Below are 27,898 nucleotides of genomic sequence, written 5' to 3'. Positions count from 1 at the left end.
TCCGAATTTCGTTTCTCTGCGACAAACTTTGTTTGTCCCTAGTCCCATAGGGGTCCAATTCTAGGTGGCGCTGTTGAGTCGGGTCACTTTGGTCATTGTCGCGATGCCCATTTTATCAAATTTTTTGCCGGGCCGATCGATCTGAACCCCAGTTTGGGGACTTTTCGTCCATGTTCAGGGGGTCAAAAATGCGATCGTTTGGTCGGAAAGGGGAATAAAGAAACCGACGAACAACAATAGCCCTCGCCAGTTACTACGTTACTGGCTCGGGCCAAATATGTTTTAATATGTACTTCTTGAATTCGTGTGTCATTCATTCGTTTTTTAAAATAAAACCTAAAATAAGAAAATGGAAAAACTACTATTTTCTTGTCTCCAAAACCAAAATGAATGACTTGTTTTTTTCAGTTTTCAACTTTGTGTTTAAATGAATGATGGAAAAAAACTGATAACGGCCGTTTCCTGTTTCCGTGACTTAAACTGTGATGCCGGACTTTTGCGCCGCATACGGACTGAACCAGGACATTTACAACAAGTTTGCCTTCCTGAACATAAAGATAATTGCTAAATTAATTATGCTAAATAATTGCATAATTGCTTTCTTTCATGCATTTATTTATTTACAAAGTTTGCCGGTCAATTAGCTCACCAGTATATAAAAAAAATAAAATCACTACCAGAGAGTCATTTAAAAGCCTTTTTCTTCCAAACCCAGATGCCAGACAGAGGCGTGTCATGAGTGTGAGTACCAGGGTCAGACTCACACTGTGGGCGACCGCTGGAGAGCAGAGCCATGCCAGCTGTGCCAGTGTATGCCCAACCTCAGTGTGCACTGCGCCCCCTACTGCCAGTACGCTGCAACAGGTTGCCCTCAGGTAGATATATGCAGTATACATACAATTAATTATGTTCAAAACTATAGCAACTTGTGACTCAGATGGATACTTACTTTAAAGGGTCAAATTTTAGTTCCTGGAGAAGGTGACAGATGCTGCTACTGCCAAGGTAAAGCTTAATTTTCCTCAGTAGCTGATTTATTTAATGCATTTGTCAAACTTTTTTAACTTCTATTTTGCAGGAGACAATGAGACATTTTTATTCACTGTCGGCCCAAGTGTATCCCCCAAACCGGGAGATACTACACCTCTGGTCCCCACATACCCACTTCCACCAGGAGGTAAGGGATCACTTATATCTTGCTAAACTGTCACATCTCCAATGTACAGTGTTTTTTTTCTTGTGTCCTCAGATGAGTGCTGGTCCCCTCTTGGTGTCCAGTCTCTCCCAGCGTCCAGTTTCAGTGCGTCCTCTCAGCAGACAGGACACCCCCCTGAGGCAGCACGTCTCCACGGCTGGGACTCCCACACTGACCTCCAGGTGAGGACACTGTTTTATCTGCCTGCTCCTTTCTTCACGGTGAAATGGGCTGTAAAAATGTTCTTATAACAATCACCAACACCACTATTGCTGGAGAGAGCAATGTGTATTGCCCAATGACACGACTGTATGTCTGTGGGCAAATACCATTATTCCATGAATCCATTATGCTACACACTTGTTTAATAAGGAATAGTTGCAAATCTAATTTACTGCACTCAATAGAAACTCATGCAGCTTGGACAAGACACATTTCCACAAGATGAGACAAGACATGAGAGTTCATGAGAATAAGACAGGATGAGGTTTGGGCATCTCCAGCCAAGTGTAAACAGCACATATATCACAAGTCTGTTATAGAATCACTGGTCGGACCCAAATATGCAGAGGGAAAAAAAACTTATTTTACTTACAAAAAATAGTCTTGGCGGGGGGATAGATTCCAGGGGAGACAGGACGGGTCCGGGTTGGCTGCAGATGGGAGGTCTGTGGAGATGGAGGCTGACCGGAGGCTTACAGAAACTGGTGGTAACGGGATGAGGCTGGCTCCAAAACGGAAGAACTGGGGAACGAATAAAAGAAAACAGGTAAGAGTCAAAATCTTCTAAAATGCTCAAAAACACAAAAAGCCTGAGTTGTTCACCACTTGATTGACGGAACGATCTGGCACTGGAGAGCAGGTCAGCAGGTCTTTTATTGCCGGAAATGATTAGTTGACGAGGATCAGGAGTGGAGCTCAGCAGGTGAGTGATTGGGGTCCGCCCAGGAAAAACCAAATAGGGTAAGGAGAGAAAGAACAGGGAAGGGAGGGGTAGGAGGGGCAGGATGAAACCCTCACAAAGTCAGCCCTACTTGTGTGCACAGACTTTTTTATCTTGTGAGATCTGGTGCCATAAATTCTTATCCAACACATAGGAACCACATTTTTATATTTACCATATTTTTCAGACTGTAAAAATATGGTAAGTATAATATGGTAAATGTAATATGGTGCGACTTGAAAGTACATACACACACAGACACACACACAAACACACATATGAACAGTTCTTAAGATAATTATAGCATAAACAACGGAAAAGAACAAGTTTACCAAACTCTCCATCTCACTCCAAATCACTAAATCCATTAAATTCTTCTATTTCCGAGCAACTCCACGACCTCTGGAGGTAAACGGAGCGCTGCTTCCTCTTCTGTGTCGCTGTCGTCAGACTCAGCATCAGTTCAAGTTAGAATTATTCCGGCCTTTCTGAATCCCGACAGGATGGTTTTGGTGTCACTGAAGTCCAGGCTTTGTCCATCCATCCAGTGACTTCAGGAAAGTTTCATGGTGCATCCTCCTGGTGTCACAAGTTTCTCTCTCACTCCAAACTTTCTTTCTGAATCTGCTCGATTACCGTTTTCAGCTGCAGATTTCATGACTTGTAGTTTGTAATCTGCAAATGGGGGCATTTGTGTTCAGTCTTCTCAGTCGTCTTTATAAGTTTGTTTAAAAGTTAAATTTTTAGGGGTACAGAAGTAATGGTGCGATTAACTGACATGATACAGACAGAACAGAGGCTCTTTCTGCAGGAGACATGTGCAGTAGAGCCAAGTGACAGTGGTACAGGGGGAACAGGAGCAGCAGATACTGACACACAAGACTAGATTGCCATCTTGTGAAATATAAGTCTTTGATATATAAGTCGCACCTGAGTATAAGTTGCAGGACCACTCAAACCATGAAAAAAGTGTGTCTTATAGTTCCAAAAATATCGTATTACCTCAGTGTTGCCTTTACCTAAACTCTGTCTTTTAGGGCTGGAGTCCAGAGCCAGAAGAATACAGAGACCTGCCCCAGAGGAGTCCAGAGGGCCACAGCAGCAGAACACCAAGCCCCTTCATACAGATCAACCTCCTGCAGCCGTATAACATCACTGGTGAGAACTCAGACGAAGGCTTTAAACACACAACATTAGGCATTTCCTCTCACACTATGTGCTTTTCAGGTGTGCTGACTCAAGGGGGCGCTGTGTATGGCACGTACGTTTCCAGTTTTTATCTACAGTTTAGCCATGATGGCAAGACTTGGAACACTTACAAAGAGCTGGTGACTGATGCCCGACCCAAAGCCAAGGTTTGATACTTTACAAATGTCCTACAAAGCTTTATAAGTATGTGAAAGTCAGCATGGTGCTCTCTAGGTTTTTATTGGTAACCATGACGACCAGGGCGTGGCTGAAACCAGACTGGACAGAATGGTGTCGGCTCAGTATGTCCGCCTGCTGCCTCATGACTTTCAACACGGCATTTACCTTCGACTGGAGATCATGGGCTGTGCTGATGGTCTGGACATATTTAGTTGTAATGTTTTATTTGAACATAAGCCATGGTACTAGCTCTCCTCTCCTCAGGGGCCCGTTGGATCACCACCCCTCAGCCGTACCCCGTCAGCCCTGGAGGTGGGTGCAGGAGGGGGCAGTTCCAGTGTCAGAACGGGCGCTGTGTGGAGGCCGGCCCACAAGGGGTGGTGTGTGATGGGGTCAATGACTGCGGAGATGGGTCTGACGAGAGGCTCTGTGGTGAGACTGCCTCCTTATTTAAAGTGCATGTGACAGACTTTCACTTCACTAAAACATGGTCAAATGAAGAATTAAACATCTTGCCTAATCTTTTTTTTTTAATAGTATTTGTTGTTTATTTTTATTTTGATGCAGATTTTGCAGGGAATTTCATAATTGTTTCCTATAGCAACTTTAATATTAACAAGGGCCAAAGTCTAAATTTGTTGAATGAAGGTTTAATTTGTCAGAAGAATGCGTGTTGATGGCATAGGCATAGGTTTCCATGGGGCCACATGAGAAACAGATAATATTGTGGAGGGCAAAATGCTTAACTGAATCCTGCATAATATGAATTGTATTTCTTTATAAAAAGCAGTAAACCACTAAACCTGTCTAGTGTTTAGACCTTGTTTAGACCTGGTTTAGTTCTGTTTTAGATTTGGTTTAGTACTGGTTTAGGACTGGTTTAATTCTGGTTTAGGCCTGGTTTAGTTCTGGTTTAGAACTGGTTTAGGCCTGGTTTAGTTCTGGTTACCTCCGCCAAGGAGGTTATGTTTTTGCTGGCGTTTGTCTGTTTGTTTGTTTGTTTGTTTGTTTGTCTGTTAGCAACATAACATTGTGGTAAATGGGGCCAAAAATTTTGTTTCTCAGTATCTCGGTTAATTATTGACCAAACCCCATGAAATTTGACTCAGGGATGGACAATGGGATCCTCTTTCATATTCCAAATTGAAAGATACGAGACAAATATTTATGGAAAACACAATTAATATGAGGGGGACTGTAGTCCTTGGCGGAGGTCTGCGCTCTCTGAGTGCTTTTCTAGTTTAGTTCTGGTTTTGTCCTGGTTTAGACCTGGTTTTGTCCTGGCTTAGACCTGGTTTAGACCTGGTTTAGTTCTGAGGTAAAATGATAAAATATATTCATTTTATAATTCCGAAATTGCATAAAAGAGTCAAAAGGCCAAATGTGACTCAGGAGCTGCACAATGCCCAGGTCTGATTTATCTGATGATTTTAGGACACGTGTTTTATTTGAGCTTTGTCTTCAGGCACCGTGCCCTCCACTACCCCCCGCAGTCCCCGCAGATGCCCAGTGGGCCAGTTCTCCTGCCCCCCGGGGATCTGCATTGATGCAAGCAAGCGCTGTGATGCAGTATCCCACTGTCCTGGAGGAGAGGACGAGATGGGCTGTCATCCCCACGACATCACCACACAGTCAGACAGGTCAGGCCCATGTCTTTTACATCTAAACATCTAAAGGTTATTTAGTTTATTTATATACATATTTATAATTTTGAAAGTATTGTAAATGCATTAGATATAAATGGTAGTACTTTCTTTTATATTACCATGTGGTCTTACTGTATATGCGTGTAATCCCTCAATGGTGCAGGTAGGTTCCATAGTGGTACATGGGTGTATAATAGTCTATGTGCTCTTCTACTTGTTCTGAAACAGCTCAAGATCATTCTAAAGCTTCAGGAAAGGTTCATTTCTGTACTGTGAATGTGACTTTTTTTAGCATTGATACCTGCTCAAATGTGTATCTAGTGTCGATACTAGTTTTAGTATCGATAAGTTATCTGATTTTCAATATTTTTGACAACCCTAAAACGCACATGCCAGTTTTGATCTGTTTTATCCCTGTTATTATTTTATTTGTAGTTCTAAGCAAGATTTCCTTTGAGGATGATGGAGCATTTTACTCTTTATGTATATGTTAACAGACCCCACACACAGACCCCTGCTCCACTCAGGACGCCCTCCAAAGCCTCTGTCACCCACCCGGCTGTTACTCCTACTGTAAGCACCCATCAGTACTTTTCACTGTTTCTGCTGTCAAAACTAATGTCTAATGTCTAATGAATCTCAAATCTTTTACTTTCAGCATGGTCCCAAGTACGAGGGTGAGTCCCAACAAACAGGAATACATTTTCATATGCATATGTAGAGGAGCTGCCTATACTGTCTGTCCTTTATATATCTGTCATTCTCCTATAGGTATCTGCTCCTCTCCTCTGGGACTGGAGGATGGGAGGATTCACTATGGTCAGCTGACCTCATCCACATATCGAGAGAACAACCCTGCTGACGCCGGGCGGCTTAACATTGTACCCAACGTGTAAGTCAGCGTTTATCTCTTTTCAATAATTCTCACAAAATGTTTGCAACTGAAGTGAAGCATTCCAGTCCCATTAGTATGCAGGGAATAGTAAGTGCCATAAAAGTAGACACAGACCACTACTAACCACTGCTTAGGTTTATACACATCTCTGATAGAACTAAAACACCTCCTGTCCTCTGCAGAAAGGTGATGGAGCCTGGCTGGAGCCCTCTGCCCACAGACCCTCAGCCCTACTTTCAGGTGGACTTCCTAGAGCCCACCTGGGTGTCTGGAGTAGTGACCCAGGGCAGTGAGCGTATGTGGGGCTACCTCAGCAAGTACCGCCTGGCCTTCTCCCTCCACGGCAAGCACTTCACAGACTATACAGAGAGTGGCAAAGCTGGAAGTCCCCCTAAGGTAAAAAAAAAAACTTAACTTTTTGACCATGTTATAATGCTGCTTCCTCATAAAATGTCAATAAACTGTGGAGTCTATGAACTTTTAACAGATAATATTATGCAAAGCTGTGGCTGATCATACTCTTCCACAGCCACTCCACATACACACAAACATTAAAGCGGTGTGCTTTAATGTGCTTTAAGCTCTCTCCCGTGCGCCCTGGTGTGTAGGTGTTCGAGGTGCGCATGGTGGGCAGGAGCCCTGTGACGCGCTGGCTCGGGCGGCTGCTCAGAGCTCGATACCTCCGCATCATCCCTGTGGAGTTCAGACACACCTTCTACCTGCGAGCGGAGATCCTGGGCTGCACAGGAGGTGACTCATTTCATACACTGAAACATTTTATGTGTGTGCAGATTAAATTGAGTCAATTATCCTGCTGTATGTATCCAAAAACATGACAAACATTCACTGATGTTTCTATAATCCTGCTGTTCTTCCAGATGAGATGGTGACCCCTAGCAGTTGGACCAGCACTCCCTCTGGTGGTGGAGTAACAGTACAGCGCTGTAGGAGAGGGCAGTTTGCTTGCAGGTACAGTGAGGACTGTGTCTCTGTGTCTGTGCTGTGTGATGGTAAACCGGACTGCAAGGATCACTCAGATGAGATCAGCTGTGGTAAGGCCCCACCCTCTTCACGGTAATAGTGTAATAGTAATGGTAAAGGTTTGGAGAGAAAATACATGCTCTGTGTGCTTCAGGTACAAGCCCGACCCGGGGCTTCCCTGGTCTGCAGAACCACACCAGCCCCACAGGGCGTCCCTCTGAGCGGGGAGACAACAGCACTGGAGCACCAGGCCTTCACACCACCAGGTCTCATGGAAGACAGCCAGGGTTCCAGTCTACCACTCCCAGCACAGGTTCATGCTTACTCAGCACCATATTTCCTTAAGACATGTTCAGTTTACTCCCAACTTAACATTTACTTTAAAATATAGGTTGGTGGACCACCACAGGTCAGCCTGGTCTAGATCTCAGCACCTCCAGTCACTCTGGAAAACCAGGGCTCCATAGCACCAGAGGTGAGGATGAACCAGATCAAAGATTGTACTGAAGACACTGTTAAATACTGCACTTTAGACTGGAATGCTTGAGTTTCACAGAGAAAATATTTTGTGTTGATGTTGTTTTTTGTTGCTGTTTCCAGCCCCATGGATGAGTAGCACTCCTGATGGGGGCCTGCCCAGAGTGGTGTGTGTGGAGGGCCAGTTTGCCTGCAGGACCTTTGGCTGTGTGGACTCTTCACAGGTGTGTGACGGCAGACAGGACTGCATGGATGGGTCTGACGAAAGACACTGTGGTATGTATCTATCTGTGTAGGTGAAGGCTCAGTGTGAACGGCTGAGACTTTTAACAGCACTATATAGGCCATCTACTGATATGTTATAAGTTCTTTTGACCACAGGAACCACAGCCCGTCCTACTGTGACCCCCAGAGTGCCCAGTCCATGCTCACCAAAGCAGTTCTCATGTGGTAGTGGGGAGTGTGTGCACCTGGACCGCAGGTGTGACCTGCACCAGGACTGTTTGGATGGCTCTGATGAGAAGGACTGTGGTAAGCTCCAGAACTCTGCTGCTCTAAAGTCAGGAGGTGGATAGCCTTTACATTGACCCTTTCGTGTTGTCTCCTGCAGTGGACTGCATCATGTCTCCGTGGACCTCCTGGAGCCAGTGCAGTGTGTCCTGTGGCCTGGGCTCTCTGTTCAGGCAGAGGGACATCCTGAGGGAGGCCCTGCCTGGAGGAGCCTGCGGGGGAGCACAATTTGACAGTCGTGCCTGCTTCCCCCGGGCCTGCCCAGGTCTGCCCCCTGATCTATACCCACAGCTCACGTTCTCTTGCTTACTGTACTGACATGTTGTGTGTTTGTAGTGGATGGTCAGTGGTCAGCCTGGACACACTGGTCAGACTGTAATGTGGAGTGTGGAGGGGGGCTCACACACAGGAACAGGAGCTGCTCTCCTCCAAAGAACGGAGGCCACGACTGTGAAGGCATGAGCCAACAGAGCCAGAGCTGCAACAACCAGCCCTGCACCAAGGACGTGAGCACACAGACGGGTGAGGCTGCATGTAGTACAAGAGCACTGTTTTCTTCTGTCTGTATCACACTGCTCCTTCAAAGTGTGTTTGTCCCTATGACTGTGTGCGTGTTCAGGCTGTGTGAATGGCATGGTGCTAGTGACAGAGGCAGACTGCCAGAGGGGAAAGGTGAAGCCCTGTCCGCCCACATGCTCTCACCTGGGCCAGGGCAGCAACTGCACCAGTGCATGTGTGCCAGGTACAGGCTGTCTGTGTTTTTAGAGAAATCTGAACACAATTCTTCATTTTTGCACATGTGGAAAAGAGCCGTAACCTGATGTATGTGTGATGAATATGTGCAGGGTGCCGCTGTCCCCATGGCCAGTACCTCCTGGATGGTCGATGTGTGGCCCCGGCTCAGTGTGGCTGTGTGTGGGGTAACCACAGTCTGCATGAAGGACAGGTGCTCAGGAGGGACCCCTGCACTACATGGTGACACACAAGCATCAGTACACCACAACTATATTCATTTTTGAATATTTGTCTTATGTAACTGACATAACACCTCTTTCATTTTAGTTTGTGCAGAGATGGACGGGTCACCTGTAACTCCAGCAGCTGTGTCCAGAGCTGTAATTGGTCAGTCTGGTCGTCATGGACACCGTGTACTGTGACCTGTGGACTGGGGCTACAGCAGCGCTACAGGTAAGTGTGGACAAATTCAATATTCAGATATATTCAGATATATTCAGATATATTGCTGGAATCTGAACTTTTACTTTACACAAATGATAACACAAAATGACCTACATTTGATAAGATGTAGGGCACTGTATATCTCCATTCCTCCTGCACATGGAACTTGCTGGGCTGTGGCTGCTTCTTTCTCCCAGTAGTATAACCCTGATGCATGGCCCTCTATGTGTGAGGAGTGTAAAGGATGATCCTGTAATGGGAGTAACTCTGAGCTCTTCCTATATCCTCAGGTCTGCGGTGGTCCCTACAGGAGCCCTCCATCTCCAACCCTGCCCTGGAGACTCTACCCAGGCCCGCAGCTGCTTCACTCCCTGTGTTGACGGTAGGCTGCAGCTCTCCAACTTAGCACCAACTCCTCAGTGTGGAAAAATATAACATTCACCTGCTGTTATATTTGCTATTATTGTTTTATTCTTATACAAAAATATCCTTATTCTTACTCTTAACTTCAGAATACTGTCATTTTAGGTAAAATCAGGTCATTGCTTCAATAAGTTCTGAAGTAAGTTTTCAGGTCAAGGCGCCTCTTCAATCCTGGGCCATCTGCTGGTTTGGAGATGAATTTATACTTGACCTGACCTAAAAACCTTGTTAGGTTGACTTCTTTTGGAGTCTTTAACTGTAGAAAAAGCCTGAATGACTGAGGGATTACAGTTTTCGTAGGCTATTCATAGTCTAAACATTTTTTGACCCACGTTAAATAGGGGATATTACACGAAATGGACTTTTTGGAGCTGCCTTCCATGTTATGACGTTTCCCTGTGAAAAACATGTCTGAAGAGGTTTTAAATGTCACCTACTATTCAAATCCTCCTTACGGTTAGCAGTACAACCCGACTATTCAGTGATCCAATGCATTTGGTACAAGACTCTGCTCACAAGCCCATGTGACCCACAAACCTGATGCAATGTGCAGTAGTTTCATTAGTGGAATGCACATTGGTAAATGGTCACATTTTTCCACCTTCAAGGCACTCAAAGCGCTTTACAACAAGGAACCACTCACCCATTCACACACACCAGTGTACACAGACACTGTGGGTTAAGTGTCTTGCCCAAGGACACAACAGCAGCATTCATCTGTGGGAGCTGGAATCACACCAGCCAACCTGTGGGTCAGTGGATCTGACCACTCAACCTGTGATGTTTATGTAGAGAGCTGGATTCGAAACCGCCAACCTTCAGATCAGTGGGCGAATGCTCTACCAACTGAGCTACTGCCCATTGAGTTTTTTCAGCAAGTATTACAGTTTCAGAACAGTAAAAGGTAACACAATGATCTAAATTTGTTAGGTGTTAGCAATTACTACCTCAAAGAAGTAAAATACCCCCTTTTTAAGGTGAATGCATGGAGTAAGAAAGCTTGCAGAAATATTTGTGTGCATAGGATAGAAATCCACACATATTTGGGAAATCCGTGCAGTCCTGGTTCAGTCCTGGTTTAGTACTGGTTTAGTCCTCCTGGTTCAGTCCTGGTTCAATCCATGTGCGGCCCAAAAGTCCAGCATCTTGACTGATGTTTCTTCTGCTCAATAAATAATGTCTATGAAGTGATGACGTATTTTTGACAGTCGAGTCGCGTCTGAATTTGTATTCGTACTGAAGAAAGTGTAATTGTAAATTTTCATTTAATGATTGTAATTATTGATGTCATAACTTTTCAATTTGTATTCTGCTGGATAAAATACATTCAACACATTTTATGTATGACTGGACTCATTCGAGAGTTTACGGATATTTATTTTAGGCTCAACTACAGACAAATATGCACGGATTTCTGTCCTATACACACAAATATTTCTGAAGGTCTTCTCACTCCATATTTCTCACTTCATATAAATGGTTTTAACATAACCATGAAACATTTATTTACTCTTCTAATTACACCTGTCGCTCTGAGCACAGGTGTCTCTGATGGAGAGTGGAGTAAGTGGACATCCTGGTCAGAGTGCAGTAAGACCTGCTTCAGCCACGTGGACGATGTGGGGGTCAGACGGAGGTTCCGCAACTGTAACCACACGACCGGCCCTCACAAGCTCACCCAGAGCTCCTGTGAGGGGGACTCAGAGGAACAGGAGCCCTGCAATACTCTCCGCTGCCCAGGTACAAGTCACACAACTGAAATTTACTTTGCTCGTGCTGCCCTCTGCTTGTATCGATGGCTGTCTTGTATTTATGAAGGTAACCTCTCCACAGACCTGACCTGTAACATGGCCAGACTCCATAGCATGTCCTCTTGTTCGATTAGTTGACTAAAAAGGAGATGTCAACATACCAGGCAAAGCAGATGGCCTAATGATTGTTTTTTATATGATTGTAGTAAACGGTGGCTGGTCTGCGTGGTCGCCCTGGTCCCATTGCTCATCAGACTGTGACTCTGGAGTCCAAACCAGAGACAGGTTGTGTAACTCTCCTCCTGCTCAGTACGGAGGAGAGAGCTGCCCCGGCCCTCACATCCAGACCAGAGACTGCAACGCCCATCCCTGCTCAGGTACTGCTCACAGCACATCCACGCTGAACACTAGATCGTATGCTCCGGAGGGACGTCTGCTGTGACTGGTCATTTGGTCACGATTAGGGTTTGGTTAAGTTTAAGAACACTGAACATTTCTACCCGAAGAGCTGCTCCTGCAACATACTGTATCTGTGGGGTCAAACTAATTTTGTTTAACTACACTAAGTACAGTCACTTTAACATGAAAAAATAACTAAACAAAAAACATCAAATTTGTCACCTACTAGCTGGGGAGGAAAGTAACTAATAATAATAAATACTCACTGAGTAGATCTTTTGAGTAATTGTACTTTTTTGAGTATATTAATTCTAACCATGTAAATCAAATGAGCACTGAGTACAGCACAAGTGCCAGTTTTCCTAATCGTCAGCTGTCTAACCTGTCTGCTAAATCAAACCAAATCAAAATCAATCAATCAAAATAAATAAATAAAAAATAATAATCGCTTGCTGTGTATAGACGGAGCTCTCAGAAGACGTAGATTTTGGTTTATTATTTGGTTACATTACTGAATTGAGCTTTGAACTGCTCAATTTATATAAAATCTGTTAAAAAGTAACTAGGACTTTGAGTAGTATGTTTCATGTCTGCTTTTGTGTTCCATTTTGGAAGCACATTTGTCAGCCATGTAACTGTACTTTCAAAGCTTGTACTAACTTGGTGCACTTCAAAAAACAATATAAAAATCAAATCTTACAGAAATATCTAGAAGACCAGATCCACTGTCTTCACATGTTAAACCATGACTATTACCTGAACACAGGCTTTTCTTTAACATTTTCCTTAACATTACCTATATTTATTTTTGATATGATCGTAAATGATACATTCTGTGCCTTCTTTATCATTATTATTAGTTTGTGCAACCATAAACCGAAAAAAAATAAATAAATAAATAAAAATGGCATCTTTAAAAAAATGAAGATAAAAACTACGAAAAAAAGTGTATGTCTGTTTGAGGGGTTAGTGTGTGGAACAACCTGAGTGAAGAGTTTAAAAAAAAGTCTAACACTGTAGAAGCCTTAAAAAGAGTATACACTGTTAAGTTTTGAAAGATATAGAGCTCTGGAATGAATGAATTATGCATTAAAATTTGTTTGTTTTAATTTATATTTTGTCTCTTATATATACAGTAATTCAGAAAGAAGTCAATAAAATTGTAAATGTAAACTTGCTGTTCATACGCTGCTTTTCTTTCTTTGGATTCTCTCATTGTTTAATAGGGTTTGGCATTATTAGTACTTTTTACTTAAGCTTAAACCCTTTTGGTCATGATTAGTGGGGTTGCAGTCTATATTTTGTTTTGTTTTGTAGTGCCGCAAAATGACCAAATAGATAATTACTACTACTGCCTACTAACATTTCCTCACCCTACACCATAAAATAAATTGTAAAACAACTTATAAGTAACTGAGAACCACACAACGTTCCATACAAACATGTGGCCAGAGTACATTATTGTTCCTGTCCCTCAGGTGTGTGTCCGAGGGGCATGATGTACCTAACCAAAGCAGAGTGTGAGGCTCAGGGCGGAGCATGTCCACGCGTCTGTCTGGACATGACTTCTGCTGAGGTGGAGTGCGCTACCACCTGTTACGACGGCTGCTACTGTGCCCAGGGCTTCTACCTCTACAATGGAACCTGTTTGCCTCTAGCCCGCTGCCCGTGTTACCACCAGGGGGAGCTCTTGCACGCTGGAGCTTCACTTCCATATGACGCTTGTAACAACTGGTAATGTCATTAAAGAGCCCATTTTATAATCACTGTTATACTGTTTCCACATTAAAAACAAACCTAGAGTTGTATTTTGTTGTTTAACACACAAACCGTGCACATTTAGGCTGAGTTCTTCTCTCACACAGCCTTTTGATGTCATGTGTTAAGTGCTCCACTGTGTTTTTAAATTCCATTCATCTTCAATAGAATCATTTGGGTGATTTCAGCCCTGGAATTGCCAGTCTCTAGTGAACTAAAGATTAAGGTAGCTGTTAACATGAAAACTACCACTACATGACATTGGAACAGTATGTATATATACACACACACACACACACAGTATATATAGTGTGTGTATATTAGGGCTGCTCGATTATGGGAAAACATCATTATTGCGATCATTTTGGTTAATAGTGACATCACAATTATTCAAATGATTTTTTTTTTCACATTTACTCAGCATTTCTATCTCTCTCAAAAACAAAACAAAACACTTTGTTATTGATAATTTAGGCAAAAGTTTCAAATTGAAAATAAATATAGGCTACAAATCTAAACCTTAGAGCATTTTGCAATGTATAAAACATAAAGTGAATAAAATAAACTTGAACATGAAATAAGGCAGAAAAACATAAACTATATATCCAGTTGTTCTACAATTTCTATATTTAAAAAAATAAAAGAAATATACTTATTTATATAAAAAATATCCCCAAATAAACTTTGTTAAGCTTTATCGTTTCAATTTGATTATATGAGTTTGGAGATTGTTTGACACACAAATTGAAATTGGGATGAAAATTTGATGAATTGCACAGCCTTATTTTATGTATTATAAAGGTTTATTCAAACATGTGTGAATGAAACAAAACACAACTCCAGGTCTGTTTCTGATGAAGTAATAGCATTATAACATGGATTATAACATGGCTTAATGCTCATAAGAATCTATTTTGTGTAATATAGGATTTTGGCTAGTTATTTGCATTATTAAAAAAATAAAATAAAATAATTAAATGTCCACACTTTGTTTCCCTGTTGCTTCATTCAGCACATGCACAAATGGAGAAATGCAGTGTGGAACAGCCCAATGCCCTGGTACGTGATGTTGTTGTTATTGTTCTACATAGTTATAATAGTGAGGACTGGCTGTTGTCTGGTGTAAATAAGCCCACATGCTGACACGTGTTGCTCTTGCCAGTGGACTGTGGCTGGAGCAGTTGGACTCAGTGGAGCAGCTGCAGTCGCTCCTGTGACGTGGGAGTGAGGAGGCGCTATCGCTCCGGGACCAACCCTCCGCCAGCGTATGGAGGTCGCCCATGTCAGGGACAGAGAGTGGCTATCGACACCTGCAGCATAGAGCCCTGCTTTGGTGAGCACTGTACCATTCTCTGGGCTTTCCTCCTCATGTTGGCCCACAATCACTCATTTACATCCAACTCACACCATTATCCTTATACAGTCCCTGACAAAAGTCTTGTCGCTTATCCATTTTGTAGAAACAAAAGCTTATAACTTGACTTTAAAGCTAAAACCCTCCCAAATTATGCTCAATATACTAAAATAAATTTGCTTCACTGAAAAAAGATTGATCATTTAATGAACACAGAAAGGTCAGATTTTGGCAAGACAAAAGTTTTGTCGCCTATAGAAAATTTAACAAATAATTTACTTCATATACAAAAATATGTTGCATAACGTCAGTGAATGAAGTAGTGGTGCTGTGAGATCCATATTTAATATCTTGTATGACTTCCATGAGCTTCAAGGACTACATCCATGCGGTTTCACAATGATTCATACAAGTTGTTGATGAAGTCATCAGCAATAGCAAAGAAAGCGTCTTACATGCCTCCCAGAGTTCATCAAGATTCTTTGGTTTTGCCTTCCATGCTTCCTCTTTCATTCTACCCCAGACATGCTCAATGATGTTCATGTCTGGTGACTGGGCTGGTCAGTCCTGGAGCACCTTGATCTTCTTCGCCTTGAGAAACTCTGATGTAGAGATAGAAGTATGCGATGGAGCACCATCCTGCTGCAAAATCTGACCCTTTTATGGTTGGGAATGTAAGAGGAGCTAATACTTCTTGATATTTTAGGTTATTGATATTTGCCTTCCACCCTGCAAATGTCTCGCACACCCCCATAATGGATGTAACCCCAGGCCATGATTTTTCCGCCACCAAACTTAACTGTTTTCTGGGTGAATCTTGGATCCATGCGGCTCCAGTAGGTCTCCTGCAATATTTGTGGCAGCTGTGATGCAATTCAACTGAGGATTCATCTGAGAAATCCACCTTCTGCCACTTTTCCAGTGTCCATCCTTTTAGCAGGCTGTGGGCCTTGGCAAATGCCACAGTTTTTTAATTGCCTTTTGTTTAGTGCTGGTTTCTGTGCACTGATTCGACCATGGAGGCCATTTCGAGACAGAATTCTACAAACTGTTGTGGTTGACACAGGGACTTGAGGTGACCAGGCCTGGTGGAGTCTGCTGCAGTGGAAAAGGGGCCTTGGATTTTCGAATCAACAAACTGTCCTCCTGAGCAGTTGTCTTGCGGCGTCTGCCGGACCTGGGCTTGTCAAAAACGTCTCCAGTCATTTCAGATCTTTTTCTTATTCTTTGTACTTGACACTGAGACACATTGAAGGTGTCACCACCTCAGCAGTGGATCTGGTCTTCAGCCTCTTGATAATTAACGCTTTGGTCTCAGGGTGGATCTTAGGCATGTTGTCAGAGGTCAAGTTGCAGTTGATGTGAAGGTCTGGTGTGCTGGGGTTCTTTTTATACACACCCACTAACTGATTGATCAGTAACTGATCATAGGTGAGGCTGTAATCTAGGATTGGGTGCATCATATGACAAGGCGACAAGACTTTTGTCTTGTCAAAATCTGACCTTTCTGTGTTCATTAAATGATCAATCTTTTTTCAGTGAACTAATTTTTTTTTAGTATATTGAGCATCATTTGGGAGGGTTTTAGCCTTCATATGAGACATTTCTAAAACCAATCGATTAATTTAAAGTCCAGTTATAAGCTTTTGTTTCTACAAAATGGATAAGCAACAAGACTTTTGTCAGGGACTGTATCTAAGTACCTTATAACAATAACATACATTTTCTGCTACCTGGAATGCTACTATTTAATATGAATCATACTAAATTAACTTTGTTTCTTTAAAGGTCCTAATTTATACAAAATGGATTCTTGAGAGCTTTAAGCCATGCTAGAACATTGTTACCTCCTCAAAAACAGTCCTGGAGTTGTGTTTGTTTCATTTATATGTTTGAGTAACTGTAACCCTAACCCTAACTGTCTACATCATGTAAAGATCAAAATGCTCTGTTCCACCTTGTGATGTCATGTAGTGGTAGTTTTCAAGCACCTTTTACCTTTTGTTCAGAAGAGACTGGAATTTCCAGGGCTGAAATCATCCAAATGATTCTAGTGAAGGCATATGGAGTTTATTAACACAGTGGAGCACTTCCTGTATTACCACATGACATCACAAGGTGTAACAGAGTGTTTTGTGGTGGGTTTGTGTGTTAAACATGTGTGAATGCAACAAAACACAACTCCAGGTCTGTTTGTGATGAGGAAACTTCATTATAACAGAGATCTAAAAATCACATAAACAGGCTCTTTAAAACGAAATCTTCCGTAGGTCTGAAGGAGCCATGGAGTGCGTGGTCACAGTGCTCGGTCACATGTGGAGGGGGGTACAGGAGCAGGACCCGGGGGCCCATCCGTACTCACGGCACCGCCCAGCAGTTCAGTGCCTGTAACCTGCAGCCCTGTGGTAATACACCAGTGCATTCAGATCACATCATTCTATTGGCTAATGTTGTTTTGTTAAAATGCAGATTTCTGTTCTTATATAGCACATTTTTGGTCTTGTCAATAATAGAAATAAATATACCTTTTCTATATTTCATGGTGATGTGCAGTATTTATCCCCATCTGAGAGTGACATCATCACATTCTAGACTCTAAAAACCACTTAACTGTGATATAATAGTAGAATAAATATTGAATGTCTGTAGCTGAGAGTGACATTGCTGTTTCAGGTGAAGACCGAGCCTGTCCCCCTGAGCAGGAGTGGAAGCAGTGTGTGAGTGGACCTGTGTCTTGCACTGACCTGCTCATGGGCCTGAGCCGCAACTGCACCCCGGGCTGCCAGTGTCCTCCTGGGACTGTCCAGCAGGTGGGGACATGTTTGTGCCCGTGTATGATTTATACTTCATTTACAATAACAAGTGCAGTCTCATAGACATTCATAGACACGAGCCTCTTTCTACACGAATGTCTCTTCAAATACAGATGAATGATGAGGTTAATCCCCATGTTAAAGTTTATTAAATAGTTATTTCATTATAATTATGTCACGTCTCTGCTCACCTCACTGTCACACATGAAATAGGAGGTTTTGTGTCACTAGATGTTTACCAAAACCACACAAGTTCAGAAATCTCAACTGAAGCTTGGTTAGTCATCAGCTCAGATGTCAGTTTCATGCTAACTATTGTAACACCTACAGGATCTACAGGTGGCTTTAATAACAAAGTAAGAAAGTCAGTGTGTGGGTCTAACAGCCATACAGCAGCTTTTATTAAAGGTTAAACAAAATATTAAAGTTGCTTGGTATGGGAGAGGTGGAGGTTTCCCTGCAGGGGGGAGCCTCCACCCTAAAGCTGGAAGCTCCCCACATGCTACAAGTGAAAAACAAACAAGATTAATGCAAAGAAAACTGTTTGCACAACTGAAAACACCCAGTTACAAGTGCCACCACCACCAATAAGTATAAATAAGGTGTGAAGTCTAATGTGAGTCCTCTCCACACCAGCGATCTACAGTTTACACCCACTGCAGAGCTACTATGTATAGGCAAAAGTATAATTCAAACTAAAAACTCAGTAAATACAGTGCATTTTTTATAAAAAAAATATAGGATAAAGGTTAAACGCATACTTCCACAATCAGGACTGTTAGGACCCTTAAAAATTATATTTACAAAAAGTACAAATTAGTCTTTTAACAACCAGATTATAATATACAAACAGGTTTATTTGGCTCACCAGAAATAACCATGTGTTAGGCCTGCTCAGGAAGAAATGAGCTGGTGCACCTCTGACCTTTCTGATCAGATGCCTTGCCACATTATTATCCAAAATAAAACACGAAAATGTTTACACACACATGTGCTGTTTCTTTACAAATAAACACCATAAGGAAAAAACACTAAAGAATATCTTTTAACAAGGCTTTGACTTCACCCAAGGGTTAGTGAGGGTTAGTAATAATAATAGTAATACATTTTATTTATATTGCACTTGCATCTCAAAGTGCTACAGGTAAAAACAGTGAATAAAAGTGCATCAGCATGAAAGTGCATCAAGTTAAAACTATTACAGTGCACAACGTAATATAGTACCAGCTCACACCCATAATTTGTGATTTTTGCGGACTAATGCTGACGGCTATTGAAAAAAAATACAGGCTTCGGTGTTCCAAAATAGTCCTGGACTAGACGAGTTCCTAAGTAGGTGACAGCATTAGCATTGAACACTGCATTTACTAATTCTTTGTCTATGCAATCATATAGAATTTCTGTCTGTAATTTTTAAAGCATTTTGAAATTGAAAAAAAAAATAAATAAATAAAAATAAATAAATAAAAATAAACTTTTCTGTCTGACAGGATGCGGCTGAGTGTGTGCTGAAGTCTGAGTGCCGCTGTGATGTGAATGGGCATCAGTATTACCCTGGAGACTCTGTTCCTGTGGACTGCAACAACTGGTGAGTGGAAAACAAAGCACATACTAATAAACTGTATCTGTGTGTCCTCATGTGTGACTGTCCCTCCTCCTTTCAGCACATGTGAAGGTGGGAGGCTGCTCAACTGCACGCAGCTCGACTGTGATGGTAGGTAACACAACTCTAGTGTGTGGAGGACTAAGTGATGCTTGTGTAGTGATGTGTGTGTTGCTATGTAGCTGATGGAGAGTGGTCTCAGTGGACTCCGTGGGGCCAGTGCTCTGTGTCGTGTGGAGCAGGGCTGCAGTCTCGTTATCGCTTCTGCTCCAGCCCTCTGCGCTCTGGTGCAGCTCCTCCCTGTGCAGGCCCCCACCGAGAAGACCAAGTCTGTGTCACGCCCCCCTGTGATCGTGAGTACAGTGTATTTATTATGTAACAACAAAATCCAGAGTGTCACAACCCCTTATATCTAACAACAGATAGCTATGTAGTTTTGAGATAATAAAACAGGTAATATAGTACTTTGTGTTTTTATATCTACTATTACTATTACTACCACTACTGTGACGTTGCTTGTGTGTCCAGGTGACGGAGGGTGGGGCCAGTGGAGTAACTGGACAGAGTGCTCTAAGTCATGTGGAGGAGGAGTGAGGAGCAGGAGACGAGAGTGTGACAGTCCCACACCAGAAGGAGAGGGCAACTACTGTGAGGGGCTGGGCACAGAGGTGGCAGCCTGCAGCACTCTGCACTGCCCAGGTACATTTTCCTGCAGCTCTGGCACAGCAGATCAGTTGGCTGATCTATCAGTTTGATATTTGTGCTTTTTAGTGTTCAATTATTGGTCTTAAATCACAGAGGATGATGTTTTAATGATGTTTTGTTTGGCCCAACAATTGTTGTAATATGCATAAAGCTTTATGTGAACAAAGAAGGTAAAACACGTCCATGCATTAGTTTGTACTAAATTCTAATAAGATAATTTAGCAAAATTTACCAAAATATATTGGCCCAAAAATATAGGCCAAGCTTTTCGGCCGTTGGTTTCTCTGGATTGACACACATGAAAAAAATATTGGTAAATGTTTTACACCAAGTACTAACTCATTATGTTATGAAATTTACACCAGTTCAAGACTCTGTGTGAACCCAGCCTGATCTAGACCTGAAAGTGGGCTTAGACTTGTTCTAAATGACCAACTATGGGGTTACTTTGTTCTCATTCATATTCACAAATGCACAGACGGTGGTGATCTACAGATAGTCATTGGTTTGTACTTGTGTTTTGATATCCACAAATGCAAATTTATTATTTGTAACTTGTATTTTGGTCTTTACAAATAGATGTGTATTTGTAAATATTTCTTTTTCATTTGCAAAAAAAATAAATAAAAATGCATTCGTAAAACTGAAAATTCAGTTTGTAAAACATTATTCGCATTTGTGGATCAACAAATTCACAGATTTCCTCTATGATCTATTTTTGAGATTTTATTTGAGAAATCCACAAACACAGACAGACGCACTAACAGCTGATTCACATACACAGGCGTCCACTAGAGGGCAGTGTTGATAAAGGCGTTAAATTAGCAAGCGCCTATGAGGTATGCTAACACACGTAATCAATAATGAACTGGCCTTGTAGATAAATCATTCATGTTATATGTGTATGTCTGTGTGGGATGAGACAGGTATGTAACATTAATGAATTGTCCACAAGACCAATTCCTTATTGATTAATTATGTGTTGTTATGAAATTATTACATGTGTTAGCATAGCTTAAATGATTGTTGACAGATTTCAACACAGAGACAACTGAAATTAAAGAATAAAAGTACTAGAAGAATTTTAATGGAAAATATTCTTAATTTGTAAATATTCAAAATCAATGACCATTTCATTATCTTTATATATTTTTGTGTGTAAAAAAAATCTCCACTATAGTACCATTATAGGCAATATATTGATAAAAAAAATAAAATAATAAAACATACAGCTGCTGACTAATGAGCTCCTCTAGTGCTCTGCTGTACTTCAGCCTGGTTGCTCTAACAGTATTCTCCTCTGTGCAGTGGCCCCGTGTTCTGAGGTCCCAGGTACAGTGTTCAGCAGCTGTGGACCATCATGCCCGCGCTCCTGTGATGACCTGACTGTAAGTATCACACTCAGATGTTTTCATGTTTAAACGTGATGACCGTACATAACCCCGTCTCCTCTGTCAGCATTGTGACTGGCGCTGTGAGCCAAGCTGTTACTGCACTGAGGGAAAGCTGCTGTCTGCCAATGGGACGTCCTGCGTGGAGAGGGACGAGTGCCCCTGTCTGGACCTGAGCAGCGGACAGCGCCTGGAGCCTGGAGAGAGCGTCACTGCTCCTGATGGCTGCAACAACTGGTAAGAAATGTTTTCACCAACACAATACAGCATGTCCGTATAGTAAATGAATAATAGACAAATACTTCTGTATTCATTTCAGCACATGTGAAGAAGGAAGGTTCAACTGCACCAGAGATCCCTGTCCAGGTATTTCAAAACAGATCATGATAAATACATACATAGAAAGATATTTTATTGATCCCAAAGGAAATTCTAACATTTGTCAATGCTCTGAGCTACTTCTGTTTTAATCATGTTATAATTCTTGCTCTAAAAGATATGTGGAGCAGTATTTCTTCATTCATGAACCTCTTTTCCTTCTGAACAAAATGATTTCTGTGGACTTGCAAATTAAATTAGGAGTTAAATAGTTATGCTGCTTATAAACACTGGCCATGTTTCCATGCACACAAGAAATCGGATCAGGATCTGATTTCTGGAGTTATCAGTGTTATTGAAATGTTATATTGTTACATCTAATACAAGTAATCTGATTTTTTTCTGATTTTTCACACCTGTACAGGTTTTGAGAAGGACAATGATAAAAGAAGGGCAAATTAATTTAGCCAAAAGAAAAATGAAGGACAAAATGTTAAAAATTTAAATTCATTGTAAATCACAGCTACTCAAAAGATCTATTGATTAACTGAGGCACGTCACAATGCAAACACACAGCAAAAATCAGATCATATTATTCACTTGTTTGACTCTAATAGTTGTGTAATTACTAAACATGTAAATATAGCCACTGTTTCCAGTCGAGGCCTAACCTAAGCACAAGAATGGAAAATGGAAAGCATTTTTTCAGTTAATTTAAGTTTCAAAATGTGAAATACCAAATGAAGGCCCAAAATAGTGGTTAATTATAAAACCAAATACGGCACAGTTAGTCTTCCTTAAAATGTCTCACATCTTGTCTATCAGTGGCTGGCGGCTGGTGTGAGTGGTCAGACTGGACGCCCTGCTCCAGGACATGTGGGGCAGAGTCAGTCTCCCGCTACAGGAGCTGTGGATGTCCCGAGCCCAAAGAGGGAGGGGCTACCTGTCCTGGGGAGCAGGAAGTGCACAACGGGGTGGGAGTCCAGATCCAGAGACAGCCCTGTCCTGTCATCAGCTTCTGTCCTGGTGAGGCGGATATTTTAGTCAGGACACTGATCAGGCATATACAGTATGTGCTCTCTGAGTGACGATGCAATAACAGAATATATACATGAGTTAACATGTGGGACACTGCACATGAATCAAGGATGTTTTAGATATAAATTAGAGTAAATACATTTCTTTGTACATTACTTACAGAAGTAGAACCACAACACTCATTTTACACTTTCTTGAATTCAGTGTACCACATGTTGGCAGTTCTACCCAAGCTGCCACAGATAAATGCTATCGTTGTGTCCTTGGACAAGACACATGACCCCCTCAACCCTGGTGTCTGTGTACATTGATGTATGAATGTGTGTGTGGATGCGTGATGTAAAAAGGAGTTGATGTAAACTGCTTAGAGTGTTAGTCCCAATAAAAACTCCAGGTAAAGTTCAGGCAGATTTCTTCCGTAACAACCATGTTCACGTCCACGCCCGACCAACCACCACCCCCCTCGCTTCCCCCATACATGCAAGTAGCAAGTGCCCAAGGGGTTATAGGGCCCCCTAGCTGTAAAGCAGGGAAGGCAAACATAAAAAAAAGAGCTAACAATCTCACTCTCTTAAAAAAAAAATAATATATATATATATATATATATATATATATATATATATATAGACCCCCCAGGAAAAATTATCAGCTCATGAACCATAAACATTAGCAGAACAGAGTACCATGAATGTTTTTGTTTTGTTTTAGATAGAACAGCCCATTTATTTAACAGTCCAACATCCTTCATTGAGAGCCTTCCGCAGCATAGCTGAGGACGCTCCCTTTTTGGTTAGGTAATCTGCAAGCTGCTCTTTGGTTTGTGACCACAACACCTGTTGAACTTTTTTAGTTTGGATCAGTTCTTTGATGGAACTTATTTCTAAGCGCAGTCTCTTTTCAGTAACAAACTTGGTGGACTTTAGTGCATCAACAAGAGAAAAGTTATCAGTGACACAGATAATTGGTATAGTGAGATCAGTACAACCAGCATTAAGTTCAGAAAACAATGTTGAAAGAAAAATGGCATTGTCAATTCCCTCAGACATTGCTAAGGTTTCACCTGCAAGTGTGCTTCTGACAACTCTCTTGATTCTCTTTGACTGCCATGAAATAGGAGAGAAATGTCCATTGTCACCCATCAAAACAATAAGGTGCCCGAGTGAGACTGGGTATAACAGTCACTGAAAACATTTCTGTTCCCCCCCAAATGAAATCATCAACATGACAAGCTAATACACCAGTTACACTTTTGTCCTCATCTAACCAGTAGAAAACAGCAGGGTCAACTTTAGATTGAGGGCTCCTGTTTCAATCATTATGCTTTTCACTCTGTTATACCAATACAGTGAGGCATCAGCTAAGCCATACACACATTTTCTCAATTTCCAAAGGTTTTTTGAGCTATTGGCCTCAGGAGGTGGTCTAATAAAAACATCTCTAGACAGTTCCATTCCCGGTAAGAAGGCAGATTTTATGTCCATCGAATGAAGTTGCCACTGTTTTTGACAACTCACTGCCACAAGAAGCCTCAGAGACTCAGAAGCACAGGTTGGAGAGTCCTTTTGTAGCTCAGAAACTTGTAGTTCCTCAAATCCTCGTGCAACAAGCCTGGCTTTTGGTACTAGTCCATTGTCTGTCTCTTTCAGAGTGCACACCCACCGAGTGGAGACGCACCTCTGTCCGCTCTCCTCAGTTTCCTCAAACATGCCATTTTGTATCCAGCTTTTTATTTCATTTGTCTTGGCTTCATCAAATGACACATCCTTGGTCACAAAAACATCCTCAGATGTGTCAGGAGCAGTGGCCTTAACCTGAAGATCCTCCAACTGCGACAGATCAACTGCCTCACTGTTACCTGCCTCCTCAGCAGGCTCAAGTAGCTCCAAGTTGTACCAGTTCTTATATTTTCCTTTTGCTTTACCAGCGCGTCCCAACACTTTTTCTGTTTGACAAACTCCACTCTCTGTGTTTCTGAATGTCACAACTTGACCTATCTTTACATTTATGTTTCCAGCATCCTGTCTCTCTGTAACTACATTTTCAGAAGTGGGCAGTGGATCATTGTCATTGCTTTCTACATGTGTCTCTTCTGTATCCTCATTTATGTCATACGAGTGTTGTTCATCACTGTTTTCTTTGTCACAGCTAATCTGAGGTTCTTCATGTTCCTGAGTGGCTTTTCTCAGCCTGAACTGGTGAACTCTGACACAGGTTCCGCCGTGTCTAACAAACACAACTGCCCCGTCCTGCCCAATGACCACCCCTGGCCCTTTCCACTCTGGACAGTCCACACGTTTGTAAAATACCTTGTCCCCCTGTTCATACCTATCATTGTTGGGACACAGCTGCTTCTTTAGTGCTCTCCGGATCCGCTCTGAACATTCCTCCTCTGTGAAAGCCTTCCTCGCTGTGTGCAGAGCTGAAATGTGCTTGGCCACCCATTCACTTTTGGTGGTGCCCTCCAGCGCTGGTGCTTTGTCAATCAACACAGAGGGTAAGTTCGGATTCTGCCCAAACACAAGCTGATGTGGGCTGTAACCGTGGACACTTTGCATACAGTTCTTTGCCATGAGAGCCCAGTCCATGGCAGTACTCCAGTCACATCCAGTGCTAGTTTTCACTTTCAGTATGATCTCTGTCAAGGTTTGATTGTCGCGCTCTAACAGTCTATTACTCCACGGGCTGTATGCAGGTGTGGTTTTCACTTCAATTTTAAAGTTTTCAGCCATGTCTCTCACTTCTTCATTGTTAAACTCCCCACCATTGTCACTGAATAACTTTTGTGGTGGGCCATGCACACTGATCCAGTCATGGATAAAATGCTTCATTATTTCAGAAGACCTCTTGGTGGTCAGGACACTTCCTGCACTAAAACGAGTGAACTGGTCAATAATGTGTAAGTACCACACTCCTGGTTCAAGCTCGTGCAGATCTACAGCTACAGTCTCATTATAAGTAGATGCCAGGGGCAGGCCAGCTGCTGGTTTGGGTTTGGTCTTACAGTACTTCTGACATGCTTCACACTGACTTATGACCTTATGCAGTAGGCTGATGCATTCTGTGTCTTTGTTGCCAGAACTACTCAAAAGTCTCTGTAGCTTATCAGCAGAAGCATGCCCAAACTGTTTGTGAAGTTTTTCTAAAACTTTTGCCTTCTCGCTTGTGCTCATTTTGTCTGTATTTGTCAGGACTTCTTCCTCTGTGGTTGCTAATATCTCATCAGCACTAGCAGGACATTTATCCTCACTGTCCACTATGCTCACACAGTAATGTCCTGAGCTAGTAAAATCTAGTTTGACAGGTTGCTTGAACATCACTGCGCTGTCATTTTCCATATCCAGAACTGTCCCTGCTCTTTTCAATGATGTCTTACTCAAAAGTAGTGGGATGTTAACAGGTACCACTTCAATTTCGATATTACACTGTGTGTTGCCAATCTTGGCTGGTATCTTTACCTTTTTGACAGAATACACCACTTTCCCATCTCCAAACTTAAAGGGCCTCTGACTTTGTATTTCAGTTTTTCTGATTAACTTAACATTTTTCTTGCCTGACACACTAATGTAGTTGTCCAGCCACTCTTGTCCACACGCTGTCCTAGTGCAAGCAGTGTCTATTATGGCTGAGCCAAAACATTCAGTTATGAATATTTCTGCATCTGTTGGTGATTCTTTGGTGTACAAGGTAATGTTACACTCTTCAACTTCTGTTCTATCATCAGCTATTTGGACACTTTCATCTCTGTGTGGGCAATCTTTGGCCCAATGAAACGTGCTTTGGCACACTGCACATTTTGACCGCCGTCCGAACTTATCCAGTGGGTTTGTACCTGGCTGTGGTGTCTTGGGTTTGGTGCTCTGTTGCCACGATTTGCCTCTTTGCCGTCGCTGCTCCGTTGCGAACACAGATTCTTGACTAGCGTTAATTACCTCTGTAGTGACGCTCGTTTTTCCGCCAAATATTCTCCTCAGTGCGGATTTCATAGCGGCAAATGTTAAATTCGTGCATGCCGTCAGCGCCAACTGCCTATCGGCCAAATCCAAGCACGCAGTCCAGCAGTTTAAACGCTAAAACTGCATCGGGTAGCTCCATTTTGTACTTTCTCATACGTGAATACCGCTGTTCGAAGTCGATAATATAATCCGCCATGGACACATGTCCATCTTTCATAATGCGGTCAAAGTCAGTGTATGCTTCATAGATACGGTCTTTCTCTTCTTTTAGGAACAAATCATCAAGTTTCGCAAGCAAAGTGGCCATTCCAGTGTCTTTATTTAAATCATCTACCGGTATTTCCATCGCCGTTTCTCGCGCTCTGCCTGATAGCGCCAAAGCCACAGCGAGAGCCTGTTTTTTCTCGTCCAAATCGGTAACTCTGGTCCAAATGCCGACTTCATTTTTCCAGCTTTCGTAGGGTTTTCTCTCTTCAAATGGTGGCGGAACCTTGTAGTTACTAACCATCCTCTGCTACCACTGTTAGTCCCAATAAAAACTCCAGGTAAAGTTCAGGCAGATTTCTTCCGTAACAACCACGTTCACGTCCACGCCCGACCAACCACCACCCCCCTCGCTTCCCCAATACATGCAAGTAACAAGTGCCCAAGGGGTTATAGGGCCCCCTAGCTGTAAAGCAGGGAAGGCAAACATAAAAACAAGAGCTAACAAGAGTACCTTAAAGGCAGAAAAGGTCTGTATACATTTGACCATTTATTATTAACATGTAGTAACATGTAATCAACCTCCAGCTCCTAACCTGAATAATTACTACTTTGTAATAAAACTTAATAAATCTACTGATGAAAGCAAAGGGATCCTTTTATCTGAAGTATCTAAAACTGCCTGAAATGCTGTGAATGAGTCTTTAAGTTGATCCTCATTTTTTACCCACAGTGCATGGAGCGTGGAGCCCGTGGTCAGCCTGGTCCGAGTGTGACGGCTGTGAGGGGGCCTCCACACGGACCAGGCAGTGTAACAGTCCCCCCGCCAGGTTCGGAGGTCTGCCCTGTGTAGGAGAGAGCAGACAGAGCCGCGGCTGCCATGACAACATGACTCTTTGCTCAGGTCAGTGGAACCGTTCTGCCAACAGGAGTGGGCTTTTTGAGTAGGATATTCTAGCTCCATACTGATATGGATTTATTGGTTATCATGTTT

General features: G+C 42.3%; 1 protein-coding gene across 1 annotated transcript in view; it reads left to right on the top strand.

Annotated features, from left to right (window-relative positions):
• sspo (SCO-spondin) overlaps positions 1-27,898 on the top strand; it is a 120,145-nt gene that overhangs the window by 56,037 nt on the left and 36,210 nt on the right. Inside the window, 41 exon segments of the mRNA XM_055150834.1 lie at positions 716-875; positions 957-1,005; positions 1,079-1,177; positions 1,250-1,377; positions 3,176-3,296; positions 3,366-3,493; positions 3,561-3,702; positions 3,771-3,938; positions 4,972-5,146; positions 5,650-5,725; positions 5,811-5,829; positions 5,924-6,044; positions 6,230-6,443; positions 6,656-6,797; positions 6,926-7,099; positions 7,183-7,356; positions 7,420-7,503; positions 7,629-7,781; positions 7,887-8,036; positions 8,116-8,280; positions 8,352-8,537; positions 8,635-8,757; positions 8,861-8,990; positions 9,078-9,203; positions 9,485-9,576; positions 11,160-11,357; positions 11,575-11,745; positions 13,246-13,501; positions 14,538-14,584; positions 14,688-14,858; positions 17,150-17,284; positions 17,553-17,689; positions 19,183-19,280; positions 19,357-19,406; positions 19,478-19,648; positions 19,824-19,994; positions 21,309-21,388; positions 21,459-21,628; positions 21,711-21,757; positions 22,535-22,735; positions 27,638-27,808. Of these exon segments, the coding sequence (XP_055006809.1) occupies positions 716-875; positions 957-1,005; positions 1,079-1,177; positions 1,250-1,377; positions 3,176-3,296; positions 3,366-3,493; positions 3,561-3,702; positions 3,771-3,938; positions 4,972-5,146; positions 5,650-5,725; positions 5,811-5,829; positions 5,924-6,044; positions 6,230-6,443; positions 6,656-6,797; positions 6,926-7,099; positions 7,183-7,356; positions 7,420-7,503; positions 7,629-7,781; positions 7,887-8,036; positions 8,116-8,280; positions 8,352-8,537; positions 8,635-8,757; positions 8,861-8,990; positions 9,078-9,203; positions 9,485-9,576; positions 11,160-11,357; positions 11,575-11,745; positions 13,246-13,501; positions 14,538-14,584; positions 14,688-14,858; positions 17,150-17,284; positions 17,553-17,689; positions 19,183-19,280; positions 19,357-19,406; positions 19,478-19,648; positions 19,824-19,994; positions 21,309-21,388; positions 21,459-21,628; positions 21,711-21,757; positions 22,535-22,735; positions 27,638-27,808 (5,573 nt within the window).

This window comes from Boleophthalmus pectinirostris, unplaced genomic scaffold (genome assembly GCF_026225935.1).
Source record: "Boleophthalmus pectinirostris isolate CB_2022bp ecotype Guang Dong unplaced genomic scaffold, ASM2622593v1 HiC_scaffold_15, whole genome shotgun sequence".
Taxonomy (NCBI): Eukaryota; Metazoa; Chordata; class Actinopteri; order Gobiiformes; family Gobiidae; genus Boleophthalmus; species Boleophthalmus pectinirostris.
This window is presented reverse-complemented; position numbering and strand designations above follow the sequence as displayed.